An 18290-nucleotide genomic window follows, 5' to 3' on the forward strand; every position below is an offset into this window, starting at 1 on the left:
GATGAGAACGGTGAGCCTTAGGTTAAGTGCCTAAAGGTCCACCGCTAGGACTAAGTCTTCTCATTACTTTCCACGAGACTGAAGCTAACTGTCATTATTGTTAACGGCAGTTAAAACACAAAGCATAAATGGTCAGCTGACAGAAGCATGCGGACATAAGGATATTATGTCTGCGTAGCAAGTCTGTAAAGAAGTAAAGAAACGTGTCTCTTTGGCAATAAAAAGCCAAAGCTACTGGTTTAAAAAGTAGGAAATACTTTTCCATTTACTATTATTATTTGTTGACCAGTTCAGGTCTAATGAAAAGTCATTACCTTTTTAAAAGAATTTTTTTTGAATTTCAGTTTGCTTTTTTAATGCTTTCAGAGCTCTGAGAATTCCAGTAACAGATCACACCTACGAAGATTGTAGATTGATGATTTCGGCAGGACAGCTAACATTGCCTATGGAAGCTGGGCTGGTGGAATTTACCAAAATTAGCCGGAAATTGAAGTGAGTATATTTTTAAATTACTAACTTTCACAAAGGTTTCTAAAAGCAATCTGAATTCTTGTATGTTTATTTTCTCTGATTTCATTGATTCTCAGCTCTGGTGTTTATTAGGGAAGCCAGGGTTGTGAACTTATCTCCCATTTAGTTCATCGAGTTTAGTTTTTTCGAGAACAGGTAACTCAAAAATATGTGTATTGGTCACAGGAGACCAAGAAATGGTAAACGTGGGCGAATACAGATGCCTCCCTACTGAGAAATGGCTCAGAGTGGTTTGTCTGTCCTGCCACCTTTTTGCAAGAAAGATAGCATAATTAGATGGTACTGGCCTGTGGTGCTCAGAGCCTCTCTTGTAAAATATGAATTGACTTGGAAAGTAGCAATCCTGACCACCACTACATTTTAAATACTTACCCTAGATCTACCTTTTCTTTCTGGGCACGTAATTTTTTTCTTTAAAGGAAAAAACATTCCTTCGTGCTCTTAGGATCAAGTTTAAACCATTTAGAACATTCCTTTGAACTACCTGGTATGAAAGGCGTAACCCCCAGATCCCCCTGTTGTTACAGTTCATTCTGTTTTCACCCCTATTAGCGATTTGCAGAATTTCTTGATTTAATAGACCCCGGCATCCTCCTGGGGAGGGAGCTCCAGAACCAGTCACTGTGTTAAAATTCAATATTAAAAATTACATTTCGATAACTGATATAGCAAATCTTCTACATGAAATGTTTGGACGTTACGTTCATAATATTCCTAGAGATATGAAAAGTTTAGATAGTCACTGAAATGAGATACAGAAAAAGTATCCGTTAAGTAATGTGTTTAATCTCTAAGGCAAAGAAAGGATGTGATGTAAGCTACAGCATATTCCACTGTTTATCATCCTGAGTTCTCATTACTAATATTAGGGGAAGTGTGTATAGTCTAATGAATCTCCCTATCACAGCATTTTCTGAAATATGAATTCATTATCAACCTGAAAGCTCCTTAAAAGCAAAAGCTGTATTTTTTTTTTAACAACTCAATGAATACTGTTGACTTACTAAGTGATGTTTAGATTTAAATGTGATTTCTTATTTTCTTGTCATGAGGCATTTATTATTCTACCACATTGCTCTTTTTCTCAGTTGCTTTTCTTTTTCTCACATAGTTGGGAAAACTATAGATAAACTAATATCCCTTAAAAAATTAGAAGCCTGTGTACATGTTCACTATGTGCTTTAAAATACTCACCATTATACCGTGTATCTGAAACTAATAAAAAAAAAATACCCATTTAATTCTCTTTTTCAATTTTAACACTTAAAATGTCTCCCTCAGACAAATGAATAAAGCAGGGTTTATAAAAAATGCCCACGTGGATTGTGAAGAGCTAATGACGTGCATTTCCAACTCTTTGTTTAGATTAGATTGGGATGGCGTCCGTAAGCATTTGAGCGAATATGCAGCTATTGCGAGTTCCACCAAAGGGGGAAGGATCGGAATTGAAGAATTTGCAGAGTATTTAAAGTTGCCTGTTTCGGACGTCCTGAGACAACTCTTTGCACTCTTCGACAGGGTACGTTAAAGTTCAGTCTTTAATACACAAACATTTTTTATGCTGCCTGCAGAGCGTACGTCAATATGGCAGGCAAGAAAAACTCGTTCGGTCAGTGTTAGGGAAAGCACGGCTGAGCCCAGGGTGTCACTGTGTGATTTTTGTGTTTTCCCTTTAATGGTAAAAATGTGTGTGTGTGTGTGTGTGTGTGTGTGTGTGTGTGTGTGTGTGTTTTGTAACAGTTATGATAATGTCTCTTTCAAACACCAGGTTAGATATAAATTTTGTGATGATATAATCATGCTTCTAACATGGAATTGGAAAGGTTTATATAACTGGCAAGAATTTTTAAATTGATGTCAAAACTCACATATTGGGTAGTACTATTCTATCCTGAAGGTTTCTGGACTTTCTCAAAAATGCGTGAAGACCAAATAGATTTTATTTTCAAATAACATTTTATAACAAAGATTTCAATGAAAGCTTGGCTATTTGCCATTACATTGGGGTTACAGTTTTCTGCTTATGAATATGTAAGTTTACGAAGTTAGATCATTGAATTGTCAAAAAGTTTCCTTAGGAAGGTACACCAAGATTTTAAGTTCCATATTTTTAACTTGTCTTTAACGTATAAAATTCATACTTTCGGTTATAGTTATATGAGTTCTAGCAAATGCTAGAGGCGTGTAATTACCACCACATTGGAGATAGACAACGGTTGCCAAAAAAAAAAATTCCCGGTAGCTGTCCTTTCTTAGTCAAGCCCTTCCCCTCCCCTTAACCCCTGGATATCACTTACTTGTCCTCCCTCCTTGTAGCTTCGCCTTTTCCAGATGCCCTATAAATGGAATTACACGGTATCTCTCCTTTTGAGTCTGGTTTCTCTCAGTTAGCATAATACACTTGAGATTCAGCCAGATTGGTGCACACATCCATAATTTGTTTCCTTTTATCGCCGAGTAGTATTTCATTGTATGGATGTACCATGCTTGGTTCCTCAGCTGAGAAACATTTGGTTTGTTTCCAGTTTAAGACAATTAGGACTATAACTGTTCTAAGCTTTCATGCATAGATTTTTGTGCCAATGTAGGTTTTTATTTCACGTGGTTAAATACTTAGGATTGTGATCTCTTTATCTTTCCCTTATCTGAGAATGGCTTTCTTTTGCATTCGTTCCTGACGGATGTTTTTGTGGTGCGGAGAGTTCTGAGTTGACAATTCTTTTCTTTAAACAATTTATTAATGACGCCATTCTGTCTTCAGGCCTCCACGATTTCACTGCCTTCTTGGTTGTTCTTCAGGTTTTAACTTTCCTCACCAACCCTCCTGCTATGGTATTTTGTCCAGAGGCAGTGGTTTCTGTATTTCGATCAGTTTTTAGTTATAACCAAAAGGAGAGAGAGACTTAAATGGGCTTATTCCATCTTGGCTGGCACCAGAAGTTCCCGTTCTCTCTTAACTGCTGGAAAAAGATATTTAGCCAAGAAATTACAGCTTAATGACAGAAACCAAAACAGGCCTTTTTTCCTTCTTCTTTCCCAGAGCACCCTAGTGTTCTTAACGACATCCTCTGTGATCTCAAGAGATGAGCAATTCCTTAATGTGATGCAGTTAAACACCTTTTTCTGTACGTTGTGCCCACGCCTCTCTTCTGGGCTTGCTTGCAGCAGACAGATAACCTTTCCTTGTCCATGAAATGTACAGTCTTTGTTCCACTTTACAGTAGTTCCGCTGCGGTACAGCTACAATGAGTGATGAAGATTTGGGGGAAAGGAGAAGAAAATGATTGGATATAGCTGTGCGAGTTGCAAAAACAAAGCAACTTTTCACTGGTGCTGTTGTTACTACTTTTTCCACGAGATTTAACTAGCACCTTCCCGTATGGCTCTAGAATCCATGCAAGTAATTTTAAATAAAGTTTCTATAAATATGAACTTGGTGACAGGAAGGAATACGGCAGAGATATACAAATAAGGACAGAAGATGAGGAAGTGGGAAATGACATGAAACAAGGAGCGAGGGGGGAGTTCAGAGCACATCTTAGATGTCATGCTCACTGGGAATTTTAATCAAAATTTAATATCTATAGAGGTTGCCCTTTCGGGTGTCAAACCCTACAGGATTGTTACGACACCCCTTCTGCCTTTCGATGACTGATGAAAGCTGCCACCAGCCCCTCTGTTCCTATAGCACTGTTAAGTATGAGAAGACTAGGGAGTGGGGCAGGGAGTATAAACCAAGGATGAAAATAACCTCTGGTTAGCCAGGTCGACTCACTCGGCACTGGAGAGCACAGCTGGCGGCAGGCAGCTGGGAGAGACCGGCAAATCCTTGTTGCCAGGGTGGCCAGCCACACGTCTGCATGGACCGCTTCAGTCAGTTGGCTCCCGAGTCAGCTGTAACTGTGTTTTCTTTACTTCTTTGGATAGTGTGACTTGGCTCGGAATATAGACGACGAGCTGATCATAAGGCACTTTTCTTTTAATTGCTAACATATTAGAAGGTAGGGGAAGTCGTCTGGTGAATTAATAACTAATGCATTTGACCCTGCTTTCTTCCTTTTTCTTTTCTCCTTTTCTAGTTTCTTTTCTCCTTCTTTCCTTCTCCTCCTTGTTCTCCTCTCTCTCCATCCTCGCCCCTTCTTCCCCACCTTTTTTTGTTTGTTTGTTTTTAACATACCTGCATGCCTGTGCCTGTGAAGATTTGCTTTGTTTTGAGAAGCTGAATTATGCAAGTGCCGCCACGCCCTGGATATGCTATGTACCCACTTCCATGCCAGGCTTGTTTTCTCAGTCTCTTTAATTGAGTTAGGTGGGGAGTGTTCGCTGAGAAAGACCAGGAAGTTCAGTAACTTCACAGTTTGTTTCTCTTAGAGCAGCTTATCTTGCCAAACTCAATGCTTCGCCAGGGGTGGGGGGCAGGTGGAGGAAGGGTGGGGTGTTCCTGTTGCTCTTTCAGTAGCTATAAAGTTTTGCAGAGCCAACAGCTCCCGTAAGCCCTTCCCACGTTCCTGTCCCACTTTATCTTCCTCTTCCCCTGCCTTCTTTTCTCCTCTTAATCTTCCCCAGGTCTTATGTAGTTGCGGTTGCTGTTTGGGGGATAGAGGAAAGACCCGAGTATCTATCTCTTTATATTCTCTTCCCACATACATTCTTGGCTAGTCTAGAAAAACATCATAATGGCTTTTGTCTCAATTTATCCTAAAAAAAAAACAAAAAACCAATACACTGTCCATTTAGCTCTTTCTGAGATTCTGACATGCTCTTTTAGACGCTCAGATATTTGATGGCAGGTAAAGTCCAACAGAAATATGGTATTCATGATCCAAAGCGTGGCGTAGTTCACTTCTTTGGGATAATTCCCTTTTGGAGAGGTCTCATTTCTTTGGAAAAAAAAGAAAAGAAGAAAAGAAAGAATAAGACCCTTTATTTACATCTTTAGTTTTCATTTAGCTTCTTTATTTTCATGAACGTATACTGAACTCTCTAGATCAGAGGATAATTTGGGATTAGTCAAATGTCCAGACGAGTTAGAATTGAGGGCTGCGACATTAGTTGAAAACAGTGTCTTCTCAACATGCTTTGTATTCATAGTTCAGTGTCAAATACTAGCTTTTGTGCTAGCACACTCGAAGAGATTTAAATACATTTAATGAATTAAGAAACAGCACTGGCTAAATCAGAAATGATTATAAGACGGTCATTTTGACAATTATAACAATGTCTCGCAGTGTCCGTAACAGCATTGTTGTTCATTTCGTCCTCCTTCATCACCGTTATTGAGAAAGCTGTGTGCTGCCCTGCCAACAGTGTCTTATGTACCTGCAACACAAAGCCCTCGAGTATTTATTTCAGTATGTGTGTCATCTTCGTTGCGAGGCCGACAGTATACTATGTTATCTGCTTCTCACCTCTTCTTAGTAGCCAAGTCATTTCTCTTCTATACTACATCTCATGATGCATTCAGCTTACCGTCCCTCCTGACACACATCACCACAACAGTATTCGTCCTCCCTGGAGGCAAAGCTATATTTTAGGGGCCAGCAGACTTTTTCTGTAGAAAAGCCAGATAGTAAACATTTTGGACTTTGCAAGACATATGGTCCCCAAAACTCTTAGAACAGCGTGTACAATTGAATGGAAAAATTCATCTGCGCCACTCACAAAGATTTCTCTGTTTATCTGCAGTCATTGAAGCCGTGTAAGTGCCTTGTCGTAACTTTCAGCATGAGCAGAAAATCTGCATGCTGCAGCTCTCTACCTTCTCTAACAGGAAGGGACATCCAAGGGTTCTTGTTATTGGCACTCATGAGTTAACACTTGAACTAAGACCAAGAACAGGGCAGACAGGAAGAACTCAGGATAAGAAACGCATTCATTCCACATAATGCGAAACAGTAATAAAGGATCCGCAGAAGTTTACAGTAGCCTCGTCGTGCTAAAGTATACTCACACTTTTTCTGTATAGTATTTAAACAGAGTATGCAGTAATGCCAGAAGAACTCAGTTCTGGTTCAAAGGCAGATATGGGGGAAACCATGACAGTTTTCAAAATTTGTACAGAATGGAAAAAATAACCATCTAAATTTTATTAAGCTGTGTTCTGTATTGGTAGAAAGAGACTGAGCTCATGGCAGACTTCAGCTTAGGAATTAGGATTCAGTCTCTCATCGATAAAGATAAATGATATTCTACTAGTTAGGGCAGTAGGAGGATATCAACAAGAGGTAAGCAGATTAGTCAAGAGTAAAGGTTCAGAGCGACCCCCCTTTCAATCAGATGTGGACAGTCCTACAAATTAATAATGGTTATTAGGAGCACTGGCTGCAAGCCTCCAGTCTAGTCCTGAGACCTTACCTCATGCTTTCTTTTCATCAGCTTAGCAGGAGTCAGCCAACAGCAGCTGATGGACCAAATCCAATCTGACACCTGTTTTGTTAATAAAGTTTTATTGAGACATGGCCACGCCCATTCATCTATGAATTGTCTGTGGCTGCTTTATTGTTACAGTGACAGAGATGACTAATTGCAACAAACAATGAAGTCTTCTATCCTTTCCATTTCCAGTTCAGGTTTAATATGTGATATAGTCTTTCATAGCTCATGTGAAAAGAACTCACCTTGATTCCATGTCAGTTAATCAGGATTTGTTCTATGAAATCTATGCTGTAACTTATATGATATAATAAACAGAAAAAGGCTACAACTTCCTGAGTGAGATAGATGAAATTTCCTATTCGGTCGTGTAAGTCGTCCTAAAGGTTTGGTGGTCTTGTATGTCTGAGCATTTCCCTCTTCGAGTCTCAGGTTAACTTAGCACCCCCACTGAGTCCATCACAGTATTTTCTCTCACTGAGTGCTGTGTCATTAGAAATATCCACTTAAACGTGAGAATTATGCACTTTAGTTCTGGTTCTTCAGTGCAAGTATACCTAGGAGATGCTCAAAGGAAACGGAAAGGAGATGGCAGCAATTAAAGCTTCGCTTTTTAACCAGAGCAAGTGAGCGATTACTGTCGTCTTCCAAGAGCAGAAGGAAGTAAAGAGTAGGGCGTTGCAAAGAGCAAATTGTGTCAGACCAATTCAATTTCCTCGTAATGTCAGGGCGACAGCCCAAGATGGTAGAGAAAAAGAAATAGATATTATCTGTATGGACTCTAGAAAGGCTTTGGATTTCATCCAACATGACAGTCTCATCAATAAATTAGGAAAGTCTGGTCTCGATCACAGTTAGGTAAGAGCCACCCTTGAAAAAAAAAAAAAAAGGCTTCACTCAAAGTGGGAGTCATGTCTCCTTCTGTGTTATTCTAAGCCTGGTTCAGTCCCTCCACCTTGGAACTTTGTTTGGAGGCACCACAAACTTGATAGTTGGCCTTAAGGAATACTTTTGACAACCAGACAATATGTCCAAGTGGGGATAAGGGTAAGTAAGCAAGTAAGTCTTTAAAAGCTGTGGAGCTAGATTGAAGATAAGAGAAGGTTGAATTAAATTAATATGTAGCATAAAAAGACTTGGGCACCAGAAGGAAACAAAATGCCAGGTAAGAATGATGCTGCTGTCACATGGCACGTGAAAATCTAAACTCACAGAATTTTAGAGCTAAAAGGACCTTTGGTGCCAAATTGCCCATCTTCCTCATTTTGCGGAAGGCTGCCGGCCGTAGAGAAAATGTTACATGCCCAAGGCTGCACAATTAATTGCAGACTAGGACTAGAACTCCTAGTTCAGTATTCTTTTTTACTAAAAACTGTCACTTGACTTTTTGAAAATAATTTCTTGAGGTATATTTTACATATATAATTCACCCATTTCAAGCATACACTTCAATGATTACTTTTAATAAATTTACCAAGTTGTGCAATCATCAGCGTAAATCAGTTTTAGAATATTGCTATCACTCCAATATGATTCTTTGTATCTTTCACTCTTAATTACTGTCACCTACCTACCCCCTAGTCCTAGGCGACCACTATAAAGTTGTAAGTCCTTCCATGTTTTTCTAGACCTGGTCTAGAATAAAGACCTTCAATCTCTATAGATTTGCCTTTTCTAGACATGCTATATAAATGGAATGATACAATATATGGCCTCTTGTGTCTGGCTTCTTTCGCTTCTTTCGCCGTTTTTGAGGTTCCTCCATGTCATAGGAAGTAATTCCATGTAAAGGAAGTAATTCATTCATTTTTATGGCCAAATAGTGCTCCATTATATGGATATATCACATTTTGTTTGTCCATCCACCAGTTGGTGGACATTTAGGTTGTTCCACTTTGGGGCGATTCCAAATAATGTTGCCAGTGGCATTCATGTGTCACTGTTTATTTTTTAAGCTCAATAACTCTTCCCCCTCAAATTGAGGTTAGATTTTCCATAAGAAGCGACCTCTTCCCCTCCCCCTTTTTCTCCAGATTAGACAGTAGAGCTCCCCAGGCACCAACCAAAGTTCCCGTTAGTGTTCTAATAAATGGCCTTAGGGCATTAAAAGGACCAGAGAAGAAAAGACGTGTTAATCTAATAACTGTCTTTCATTCTGTGATGGCTGTAAGAAACTGTTTGCTAAATGCCCTCCATCTTCCCAGAAAAGAAATGAGACGAACTGGATTTAAACCTCATTGAAGAACACTTCAGATGGGCATAAGGAGACACCTTTTAGAAGGCAGTGGATGCTATCAAGTCAATTTCCGACATTATAAAAACAAAGTCCATGTAATTTCCTCTGAGAGAAGCTTTTATGAATGGGTTTAGATCTGTCTGAGGCCAGATGGCCCCCTTGTGACCCCCCCAAAAGGAAGACAGTCCTTTTGTGGTGCTACTTCTTTGTGGTTAAGGAAGACATTTGGCCTTTGGACTTCCCAGAGGCCATTTCATCATACCCATGAGACCAGTTATTGAAGTCATTGTACCATAAAACCAGTGGTAGGAAATTTTACACAAACCACTGGGTGCGGCAGAAGGAGAATCGCTCCCATGTCCTAAACGGAGCCGTGTTCCTTAGCTACTAGTCTCTCCATAGTAATAGTTAGAATAATCATCATTCAGTTCTAGAATTGTATAATTCACAAAGTGACTTCACATCTAGTCTTCTTTTGACTTCACATTTGAGCTATCAGTGGTTCCCATAGTAACCTATGAGATAGATGGTCACATGACAGTTCAAAGCTTTTTCCAGTCCAATTCTGTACTATACTGTTCTCAAATGTCTACTTGAGAACTCTGACTCAGCCGATAGCGAGGCCTACACATTATCTCTTCTGTTGGTAAACTCTCTCCTTTGCCTCAGCAAATGCTCCCCTTTCGGGTACCCATAATGGTTTGATAATACAGTACAATGTATTCATGGTATGACCTTTCAAAAGTAGTTTCTCTGAGTTTTTCTTTCTTCATCTCAAATACTTTTGTATCTTTCAGAGGAATTGCATAAAACCTAATTGACAAAGATTATATACAAATGTGATAACTTGGTATTAACAGTAGAAATATGAACACAGACTTCAGATTGAGTTACAATAGTTTTCTGTGAGTGTATTTAATCCTTGAGCACAGTTGTCCTGATATATTCATCTTTGTGTCCTAAACACTGAGCCTACGTCCTGATATGTAATATGTAAGATTGAATCATTATGAAATAGGCAGGCGAGATACTCTTATCATCATTTTGCAGTTTTGAAATCGAGGCTCAAAATGCTAAGTGATATAATGACTTAGTTATTACATCCTATCTGCCTTTCCCCAAGTTTACCAATAGAACTTCTGGAGACCTCTAAGGACTTGTACTCTGACTCTACCTAGTATGAAAGGTAGGGTTTCTCACAGTTTTATCTGGGACTACCTGGCTTAGACTGACTTCCGAAGATAACTGTTAAATATATAAAATCAAAACTCACAAATGTAAAACAAACAAACAAACAAAAAGACCAGACACATAAAATCAGAAGTGAAAGAGAGGATAGTACTACTAATTTTACTGAAATAAAAACTATTATAAGAGAATACTATGAGCAACTGATTCCAACTAACTGGATAACCTAAATGAAATGAACAAATTTCTAGAAACACACAACCTACCAATATCAAATCATGAAGAAGTAGAGGATTGAATCAATAATTAAAAAAAAAAAAAAAAACTAAAGAAAAGCACAGACCAGATGGCTTCACTAGTGAATTCTACCAAACATTTAAAGAGAAATTAATACCGGTTGTTCTCAAAACTCTTCCCAAAATTTGAAGAAGAGGGAACACCTCCTAGCATTTGATACCAAAGTCAGGAAGAAATATTGCATGAAAAGAAAACTATACCCCAGTATCCCTTATGGATATTGATATAAAATTCCTGAGCAAAATACTAGTGAACAGAATTCAACAGCTCAGTAAGAGGATTTTACATCATGACAAAGTGGGATTTATTCCTGGAATGCAAGGATGGTTCAACGTGTGAAAATCAATCAGTGTAATAGGCCACATTGACAGAGTGAAGGGGAAAAACATTTCATCTCCACTAATACAGAAAGAGCATTTGACAAAATTCAACACCCTTTTGGATAAAAACACTCAACAAACTATGAATAGAAGGAAAAATAATAAAAGTCTTATGTGAAAAGGTCAACATAATAAAGGTCTTATGTGAAAAGCCCACAGCCAGCATCATACTCAGTGGTAAAAACTGAATTCCTTTTCTTTAAGATCAGGAACATGAAAAATATACCTGGTTTCACTACTTCTGTTCAACATAGTACTGGATTATGCAGGACGTGCGAGTTGGAAAGGAAAAATTAAAATTACCTCTGCTTGCACATGGCATGATCATATATAGATCATGATAACACACATACACAACTATTAGAACTAATAAACAAATTTGGCAAAGCTGCAGGATACGAAATCAACACAAGATTTAGCTGTGTTTTAGTACACTGACAATGAACAATCTGAAAAGAAAACAATTTTATTTACAATAGCAGTAAAAAGCATAAAATACTTAGTAATAAACATAACCAAGGAATGAAAGGCTTGTACACTGAAAACTACAAAGCATTGCTGAAAGAAATTAAAGAAGACACAAATAAATGGAAATTCATCCTACGTTCATGGATTGGAAGACAATGTTGTTAAGATGTCAGTACTATCCAAATTATCTCCAGGTTCAGTGCAATCCCTATAAAAATCCCAACAATGGTTTTGTTTTTTTTTTTCAGAAATAGGAATATCCATCCTAAAATTCATATGGTATTTCAAGGGACCCTAAATAGCCGAAACAATCTTGGGGGGGGGGGAAAAAAAGAAAAAAAAGTTGGAGGTTTCACATTACCTGACTTGAAGACTTACTATAAAGTTACATTAATCAAGAAAGCATGGTGTTGGCATGGAAGAATAGACGTGTAAACCTATGGCATAGAATAGAGAGCCCAGAAATAAACCCGATGATTTTAGACAAGGTTGCGAAGACCATGCAGTAGGTAAAGAGTAGTCTTTTCAATAAATGGTACTGGGATAACTGGATAACCACATGCAAAAGAATGAAGTTGGACTCTTCCTTACATCATATATAAAAATGAACTAAAAATGGATCAAAGACCCAAACACAAGAGCTAAAATTATAATTAAAAAGAGCTAAAACTGTTGTTTTGTCTTAGACAAAAACATAGGGGAAAAGCTTTGTGACATTAGATTTCTCGATCATTTCTTGGATATGATACCAAAAACACAAGCAACAAAATAAAAATTAGAAAAATTAAACTATATCCAAATAAAAATATTGGTCCATTAAAAGACATTATCAACAGAGTGGAAAGGCCACCTATGAATGGAAGAAAATATCTACAAATCATATACCTGATAAGGAGTTAATAACCAGAATAGGTAAAGAACTACAACTCAACAACAACAAAATGCAACCCAATTAAAAGATGGGCCAAGGACTTAAGTTAACATTTCTCCAAAGAAGATATTCAAATGACCAAAAAGTATATGAAAAAGTGCTTGATATCACTAATCGTTAGGGAAATGTGCATTAAAACCACAGTGAGATACCACCTCACATCTATTAGGATAGCTATAAAAAAAATAACAAATGTCGCCAAGGATGTGGAGAAATGGAAAACTTTATGCACTGTTGGTGCGAATGTAAAACCATATAGCCACTGTAAAAAACAGTATGATGGTTCCTCAAAAAATTCAGATCAGAATGACCATATTATCAAGCAATCCCACTTCTGGGTATATATCCAAAAGAATTGAAAGCGGGACTTGAAGAAATGTTTGTACACCCATGTTCGTAACTAGCATTATTCACAATAGCCAAAAGATGGAAGCACCTCAAGCGTCTACCAACAGGTGAATGGGTAAAGCAAATGTGTTATATACATACAGTGGAATATTACGTAGCGTTAAAAAGGAAATGAATCCTGACACGTGCTACAACATTGATGAACATTATACCAAGTGAAATAAGCCAGTCACAAAAGGACAAATATCGCATGATTCCACTCACATGAGGTACCTAGAGCAATTTAATTCATGCAGACATGAAGTAGAGTGGTGATCACCAGGGCCTAGTGGGAGGCAGGAATGGGAGTTATTATTGAATGGGTGCAGAGGTTCAGTTTAGCAAGATGAACAAATTTCCAGAAATGGATGGTGGCGATGGTCACACATTGCGAACGTACTTAATGCTACCGAACTGTACACTTGAAAATGGTTAAGATGGTAAATTAGTGCAGAGGTTCAGTTTAGCAAGACGAACAAATTTCCAGAAATGAATGGTGGCGATGGTCGCACATTGCGAACGTACTTAATGCTACTTAAACTGTCCACTTGAAAATGGTTAAGATGGTAAATTTTATGTTACATATATTTGACCACAATTTAAAAATTTTTTTTAATTAAAAAAATGAGACAAAAAAGTATATACTGTATGATTCCATTTATTTAAGGTACAGAAATGAATCTCTGGTGACATGTCAGGATAGTGGTTACCCTTGGGACAGCAGAGTAACTGCAAAGGGGCATGGAGAGACTTTGGGGGTGCTGGTGATATTCTGTTTCTTGATGTGGATGTGTACAGTCTGTGGAAGTCTTTGAGCTGTTCCTTTGTGATTTGTACAGTTTTCTATATGAATGTTACACTTCAGAAAACATCCCCAAAATGTAACTGCTGATTTCCACAGCAGACTAAGAACCAGAATCGCTGCAGGTGGGGCCCGGGGCCCCTGCATTTAAAAAATTCCCCTTCCAGGTTTTCCTTAAAACCATCGGATTTTGGAAGTCTTTGCTAAAGGAAGAGAATTCGGTAAATATGCTTCTATTGCCCAAGAATTCTTCAGTTCTACCCTAGACATAAATAGTTTTTAGAAATAAAATTCTTGCTTTCCTTGAGTTATTTACCTGCTGTTAGGGGAATGAGCATCATTTTTCAGGTGCTGAGAGAGCACTAAGATCACTGATGTAGAAATGTATCATTTAACGTATTCATTTACACATCTTATTCTCATTTGTCCTACATACATGATAAGTTATTAGATATAGGAGAAATATTTATTAGAAGAGCTCGATATTTTATGGAGGCTGCCTTAAAAATGGCAGGTGCTAGGACCCAATGGAATTCAGGCCTCTTCAGTCGAGGTGGAACATCATGCCGTGGGGCGTGGTGCAGTATAAGCAGGTACAGAAAAGCCAGTTCTTCCACATGTCAGCTCCTCAGACTCCATTTCAGCTCTCTTCATCTGTCTCCAAGACTTTGGCCGCTTGTTGAACCGAAAGCATGTTTCTCGCAAAGGCTCTTTTGGAAGGAGCTGATCGAGGTCTAGGGGAAGCTCTTGGAGGCCTTCTTGGAGGAGGTGGTCAGAGGAGAGGAGGAGGTGGAGGGGGAAATATTGGAGGGATAGTTGGAGGACTCGTGAATCTTATCAGCGAGGCTGCAGCAGCTCAGTATACCCCAGAACCGCCTCCCACTCAGCAGCATTTCACCAACGTGGAGGCCAGTGAAAGTGAGGAAGTTAGGCGTTTTCGGCAACAATTTGCACAGCTGGCTGGACCGGACATGGAGGTGGGTGCCACTGTGCTAATGAACATTCTCAACAGAGTCCTTTCTAAGCACAAGGATCTGAAGACCGACGGCTTTAGCCTTGACACCTGCCGGAGCATTGTCTCTGTCATGGACAATGACACGAATGGGAAACTGGGCTTCGAAGAATTTAAGTATCTGTGGAACAACCTCAAGAAATGGCAGTGCGTTTACAGACAATACGACCGGGAGCGTTCCGGGTCTCTAAAAAGTTCTCAGCTGCGGGGGGCCCTGCAGACAGCAGGATTCCAGCTCAATGAACAGCTTCACCAAATGATCGTCCGCCGATATGCCGATGAGGATGGAAGTATGGATTTCAACAACTTCATCAGCTGCCTGGTCCGCCTAGATGCCATGTTTCGTGCCTTCAAATCTCTGGATAGAGATGCGGACGGCCTCATTCAAGTGTCTATCCAAGAGTGGCTGCAGCTGACCATGTATTCCTGAAGGGGACACCGAGGAGGCGGGACCCTCTCTGGGAGACCCTCTCTGGAGGGCAGCACCGTTGCAAGCTAAGCCACGCTGTCTGCATGGCAGCTGCCGCCCCGTTCAACAGCCGGCATTTCCTGGCGAGCCCTCACTACCCTGCGTGTGTCTGGACTTGCGCTGCTTTTTACTGCCTAATTAAAACGTATTTTTCATGAAGAATGTTCTGAGTGGTTTGTGTATCCGCTTTTTTGAGATACCGGATTTATGTGGACTTATATACATGATGGGGGTACAGAGTGAGCGCTAATAGGGTAGATTTGAAAGGTTGTCGCTTATTCGGTTAATGAGCAGGAAATTTGTTGTTGTTATGAGTGAAATTTTGAAAAAAAAATAAGCAAGCACTCAGGAGATACATTTTTCCCATTACAAAGATGAGGAGGAGGGATGTTCAAAATCTGTTTTTCTCTTAACTTTACATCTGGTCTTTCTATTATAGGAAAAAAAAAAAATGAAAAGCGTTTTCCTGGAAACATTTAACTGTATAGAAACGGATTCAGAAATGTGGAATTAAGCGATTTTATATAACAGCTGTATATTTTTTTTTTTATGGTGGAACAGCTGTCTTAAATTCTAGAATTCTTTGTTGTAAAATAAGCATGTAGCAATTTTCCTTTGATATGTTTGTGAGGGTTAAGGGCGTTGGGGAATTAAAGGGTGTACCCATAGTCCAGAATGCCTCTCGCTGCCTTAATGATCAAAATGGTCAATCTTACATGTACTTCATACAAAATCAGACATGCCCAGCTATGTCAGCCAGGGCTTGTCAGATCTTGCCCTGCCTTGGAGCAGGGAATATTTTTTTTGTCCTCCCTCTCTGAAAACTGCAGGCAGGAAAAAAATATAGAAAAACTTACACAAATCCTAACTGGTTATGTTGTGTTTAAAGCAATATAGGGATACGTAAATATATGTAAATATTACTGGCTCTTTATTGCAGTGGTTCTCAGCCCTGGCTGCAGACGTGGGTGGTCATGCCTTTCTGTGTTTGGCCTTTGGTTTGGTTTTATCATTTTGATTCAGGTGGTTACAGTGGGGCCAGCCGGATCCAGAATCCAGTGTGCGTAGATTCAGCTAGAGAGGCCACGTTTACAAGGGCTCGGTGCACCTCCTTCTCTGGTTTTTAACGCATTCTCTCTCTCTCTCCCCGGACATTTTGGAGAATCCTCCTGAGTTGGAAGATAAATTCTTCCTTCCTCCTTTGACTTATTTAGAGGAAAGTTCGAACTGTGGAAATGATGTGACTGGACTGTTAACAGCCCTCCGCTGCCTGGAGGACAGGCGAGATCCTCAGCGGCATTAGGGGAGGGTGGCCTCGTCACCATCCTATAATATTTATGAAACCACATGTATATAATTCTGCACTGAGCCAGGCACAGAGAGCACATCCCCTTTCCTCAAGGGACTTGTAATTTAAGCTTGGTCTGATGTGGCTGCTCAGACCAGGTGTGGTTCTAGAAGAACCAGGCTGCTGCCAGCAACCGCACATTAATATCAAGGTCCCTATTTTAGAATAAGCTTACTAATACGTTAGGCATGGGTGTAGGAACACAGCCTGGGAAGGGGGAAGCTGCCAAGATGCCTTTTAAGGTCTCAGAATATTAAGTTATAATTTCACCTTAGCACGTGATGATTGTGGAAAGGGCAATGTAGCCACACTTTTTTTTCTCTCGCTTCGTTTTAAATGTTTTATGAAAGTGAAGATAATTGTCTTACGCCACAGGTGGTATGAAGTATTTTTCTTGCTCTTCGAGTTAAGAGATTACCTGCTTCTATGATTCTCTTTCTGCATGTACAGGTAAAACATTCAGAAATTACCTACCGTTTTTCTTCTGTTCTCTTTAGAGAACAGAAAAATTTGTATATTTATACGAATTTTATATGAACGAATTTTGTATAAAATCTGTACAAAGAAAATCTCAGACACTAGAGTATATGAAAGAAAATTTAGTCCAAACTCTGAATTTTTCTAAGTAACCAAATCTTTGGCATCATATAGAAGAAGTAACTTAATTTCCTAGTTTTCATCCAATAGTTCATATTTTAAAGGCACATTTTCAAAATAAGAGGGAGTATTGACTTGATACATTTTTTTTTAATTTTATCGTTTCTACATGGAGGACTACCTCCCTCTAGCCTAAGATGATGGTCTTTGATTCATATAACTCCATGCCATTATTTTTATTTTTTTATTTTTATTGTTTTCCATGCCATCATTTTTAAACTTCTAACATTAAGCAATGTAGTAAATGTAGTCAGTTGAAAATGATATGCATTGATAAAATATTTAAATTGTATCCTCTACATTTTTAAAGTTCAAAACAGCCCATATCATTTTGGAAAACACCTTTATCTTGATATAATTCACTGGATTCTATAACCTATAACAGCGAGAAACAGTACTGTGTGTTTGACATTAATATATTATTTTAAATGCCACTTTTAGAATATTTTTTAAGTAGTAGTGCATGTGTTTTTAAAAGTTGATTTATATGGCCACCTCATTCAGAAATCTCATCAATAGAATTCTACAACTCACAGTGGGGCCTTAAAAATATTTTCAGATGTGCCTGTTGACCTTGAAATGCTTTTAGAATTACTTTTTACAAATGTTTCCTTCTAATGCTAAGTGGATCAAAACTATTTAATTCCTAAAAACTTGGTAATACAATTATGTACATGGGTGGAAATATGCTCTTAATAGGACTATTCAGCTAAGCAGAATACCTCTTCCCCAGCTCTCCTGGATAACTGAGATTTCAATGCACTTGAAGAATAATACTCCTTTGGATTTGTGGAGTTCTTCAGAGACTCAAAACCTTTTTCTGTTGGCTGCTGCGTAGTAGGTTCTGTTTTATGTCAGCGTTTTTAAATTATTTTGATGGCATTGACTACCTCTCATTTGTAGGGATGACATTGTATCAATGAAAACACAACAAAGAGAAAATGGTCCCTACCTTGGGAGTTTACCATTTCAAAATGTGTTCAAAACCATTTCCTTAAGTGTCGCCAGACTTAAAAAGTTGTAAAAAGCATCTGATTCTATAGGAATAAAAATCTTGAATAAATCCAGCCATGAAAAAACCTTGTGGATCTGACACCTCAGATCAGACATGTGAAAATCACCATGGATTCTTTCTGGAATTTAAAACGGGCCAGGTGTGAACAAGTGGCCTGGAACTTCCCGCTGGTCCTAGAAGCCAGCGTAGTGTGACTG

General features: G+C 38.8%; 2 protein-coding genes across 2 annotated transcripts in view; both read left to right on the plus strand.

Moving 5' to 3' along the window:
- LPCAT2 (lysophosphatidylcholine acyltransferase 2) overlaps positions 1-18290 on the plus strand; it is a 56525-nt gene that overhangs the window by 28270 nt on the left and 9965 nt on the right. The window contains exons 10-11 of the mRNA XM_006908760.1: positions 367-492; positions 1897-2050. Coding sequence (XP_006908822.1) covers positions 367-492; positions 1897-2050 — 280 coding nt within the window. The remainder of the gene's footprint in view (positions 1-366; positions 493-1896; positions 2051-18290) is intronic.
- CAPNS2 (calpain small subunit 2) lies at positions 14285-15034 on the plus strand. The gene has a single exon (XM_006908759.1). It carries the CDS (start codon positions 14285-14287, stop codon positions 15032-15034), a length of 750 nt encoding a protein of 249 aa, XP_006908821.1.

The sequence above is a fragment of the Pteropus alecto genome, unplaced genomic scaffold (genome assembly GCF_000325575.1).
Source record: "Pteropus alecto unplaced genomic scaffold, ASM32557v1 scaffold123, whole genome shotgun sequence".
In the NCBI taxonomy this organism is placed as follows: Eukaryota; Metazoa; Chordata; class Mammalia; order Chiroptera; family Pteropodidae; genus Pteropus; species Pteropus alecto.

Excerpts from the sequence above, each read along its gene's own strand:
- CAPNS2 (XM_006908759.1), top strand. The coding sequence starts at position 14,285 with ATGTTTCTCGCAAAGGCTCTTTTGGAAGGAGCTGATCGAGGTCTAGGG.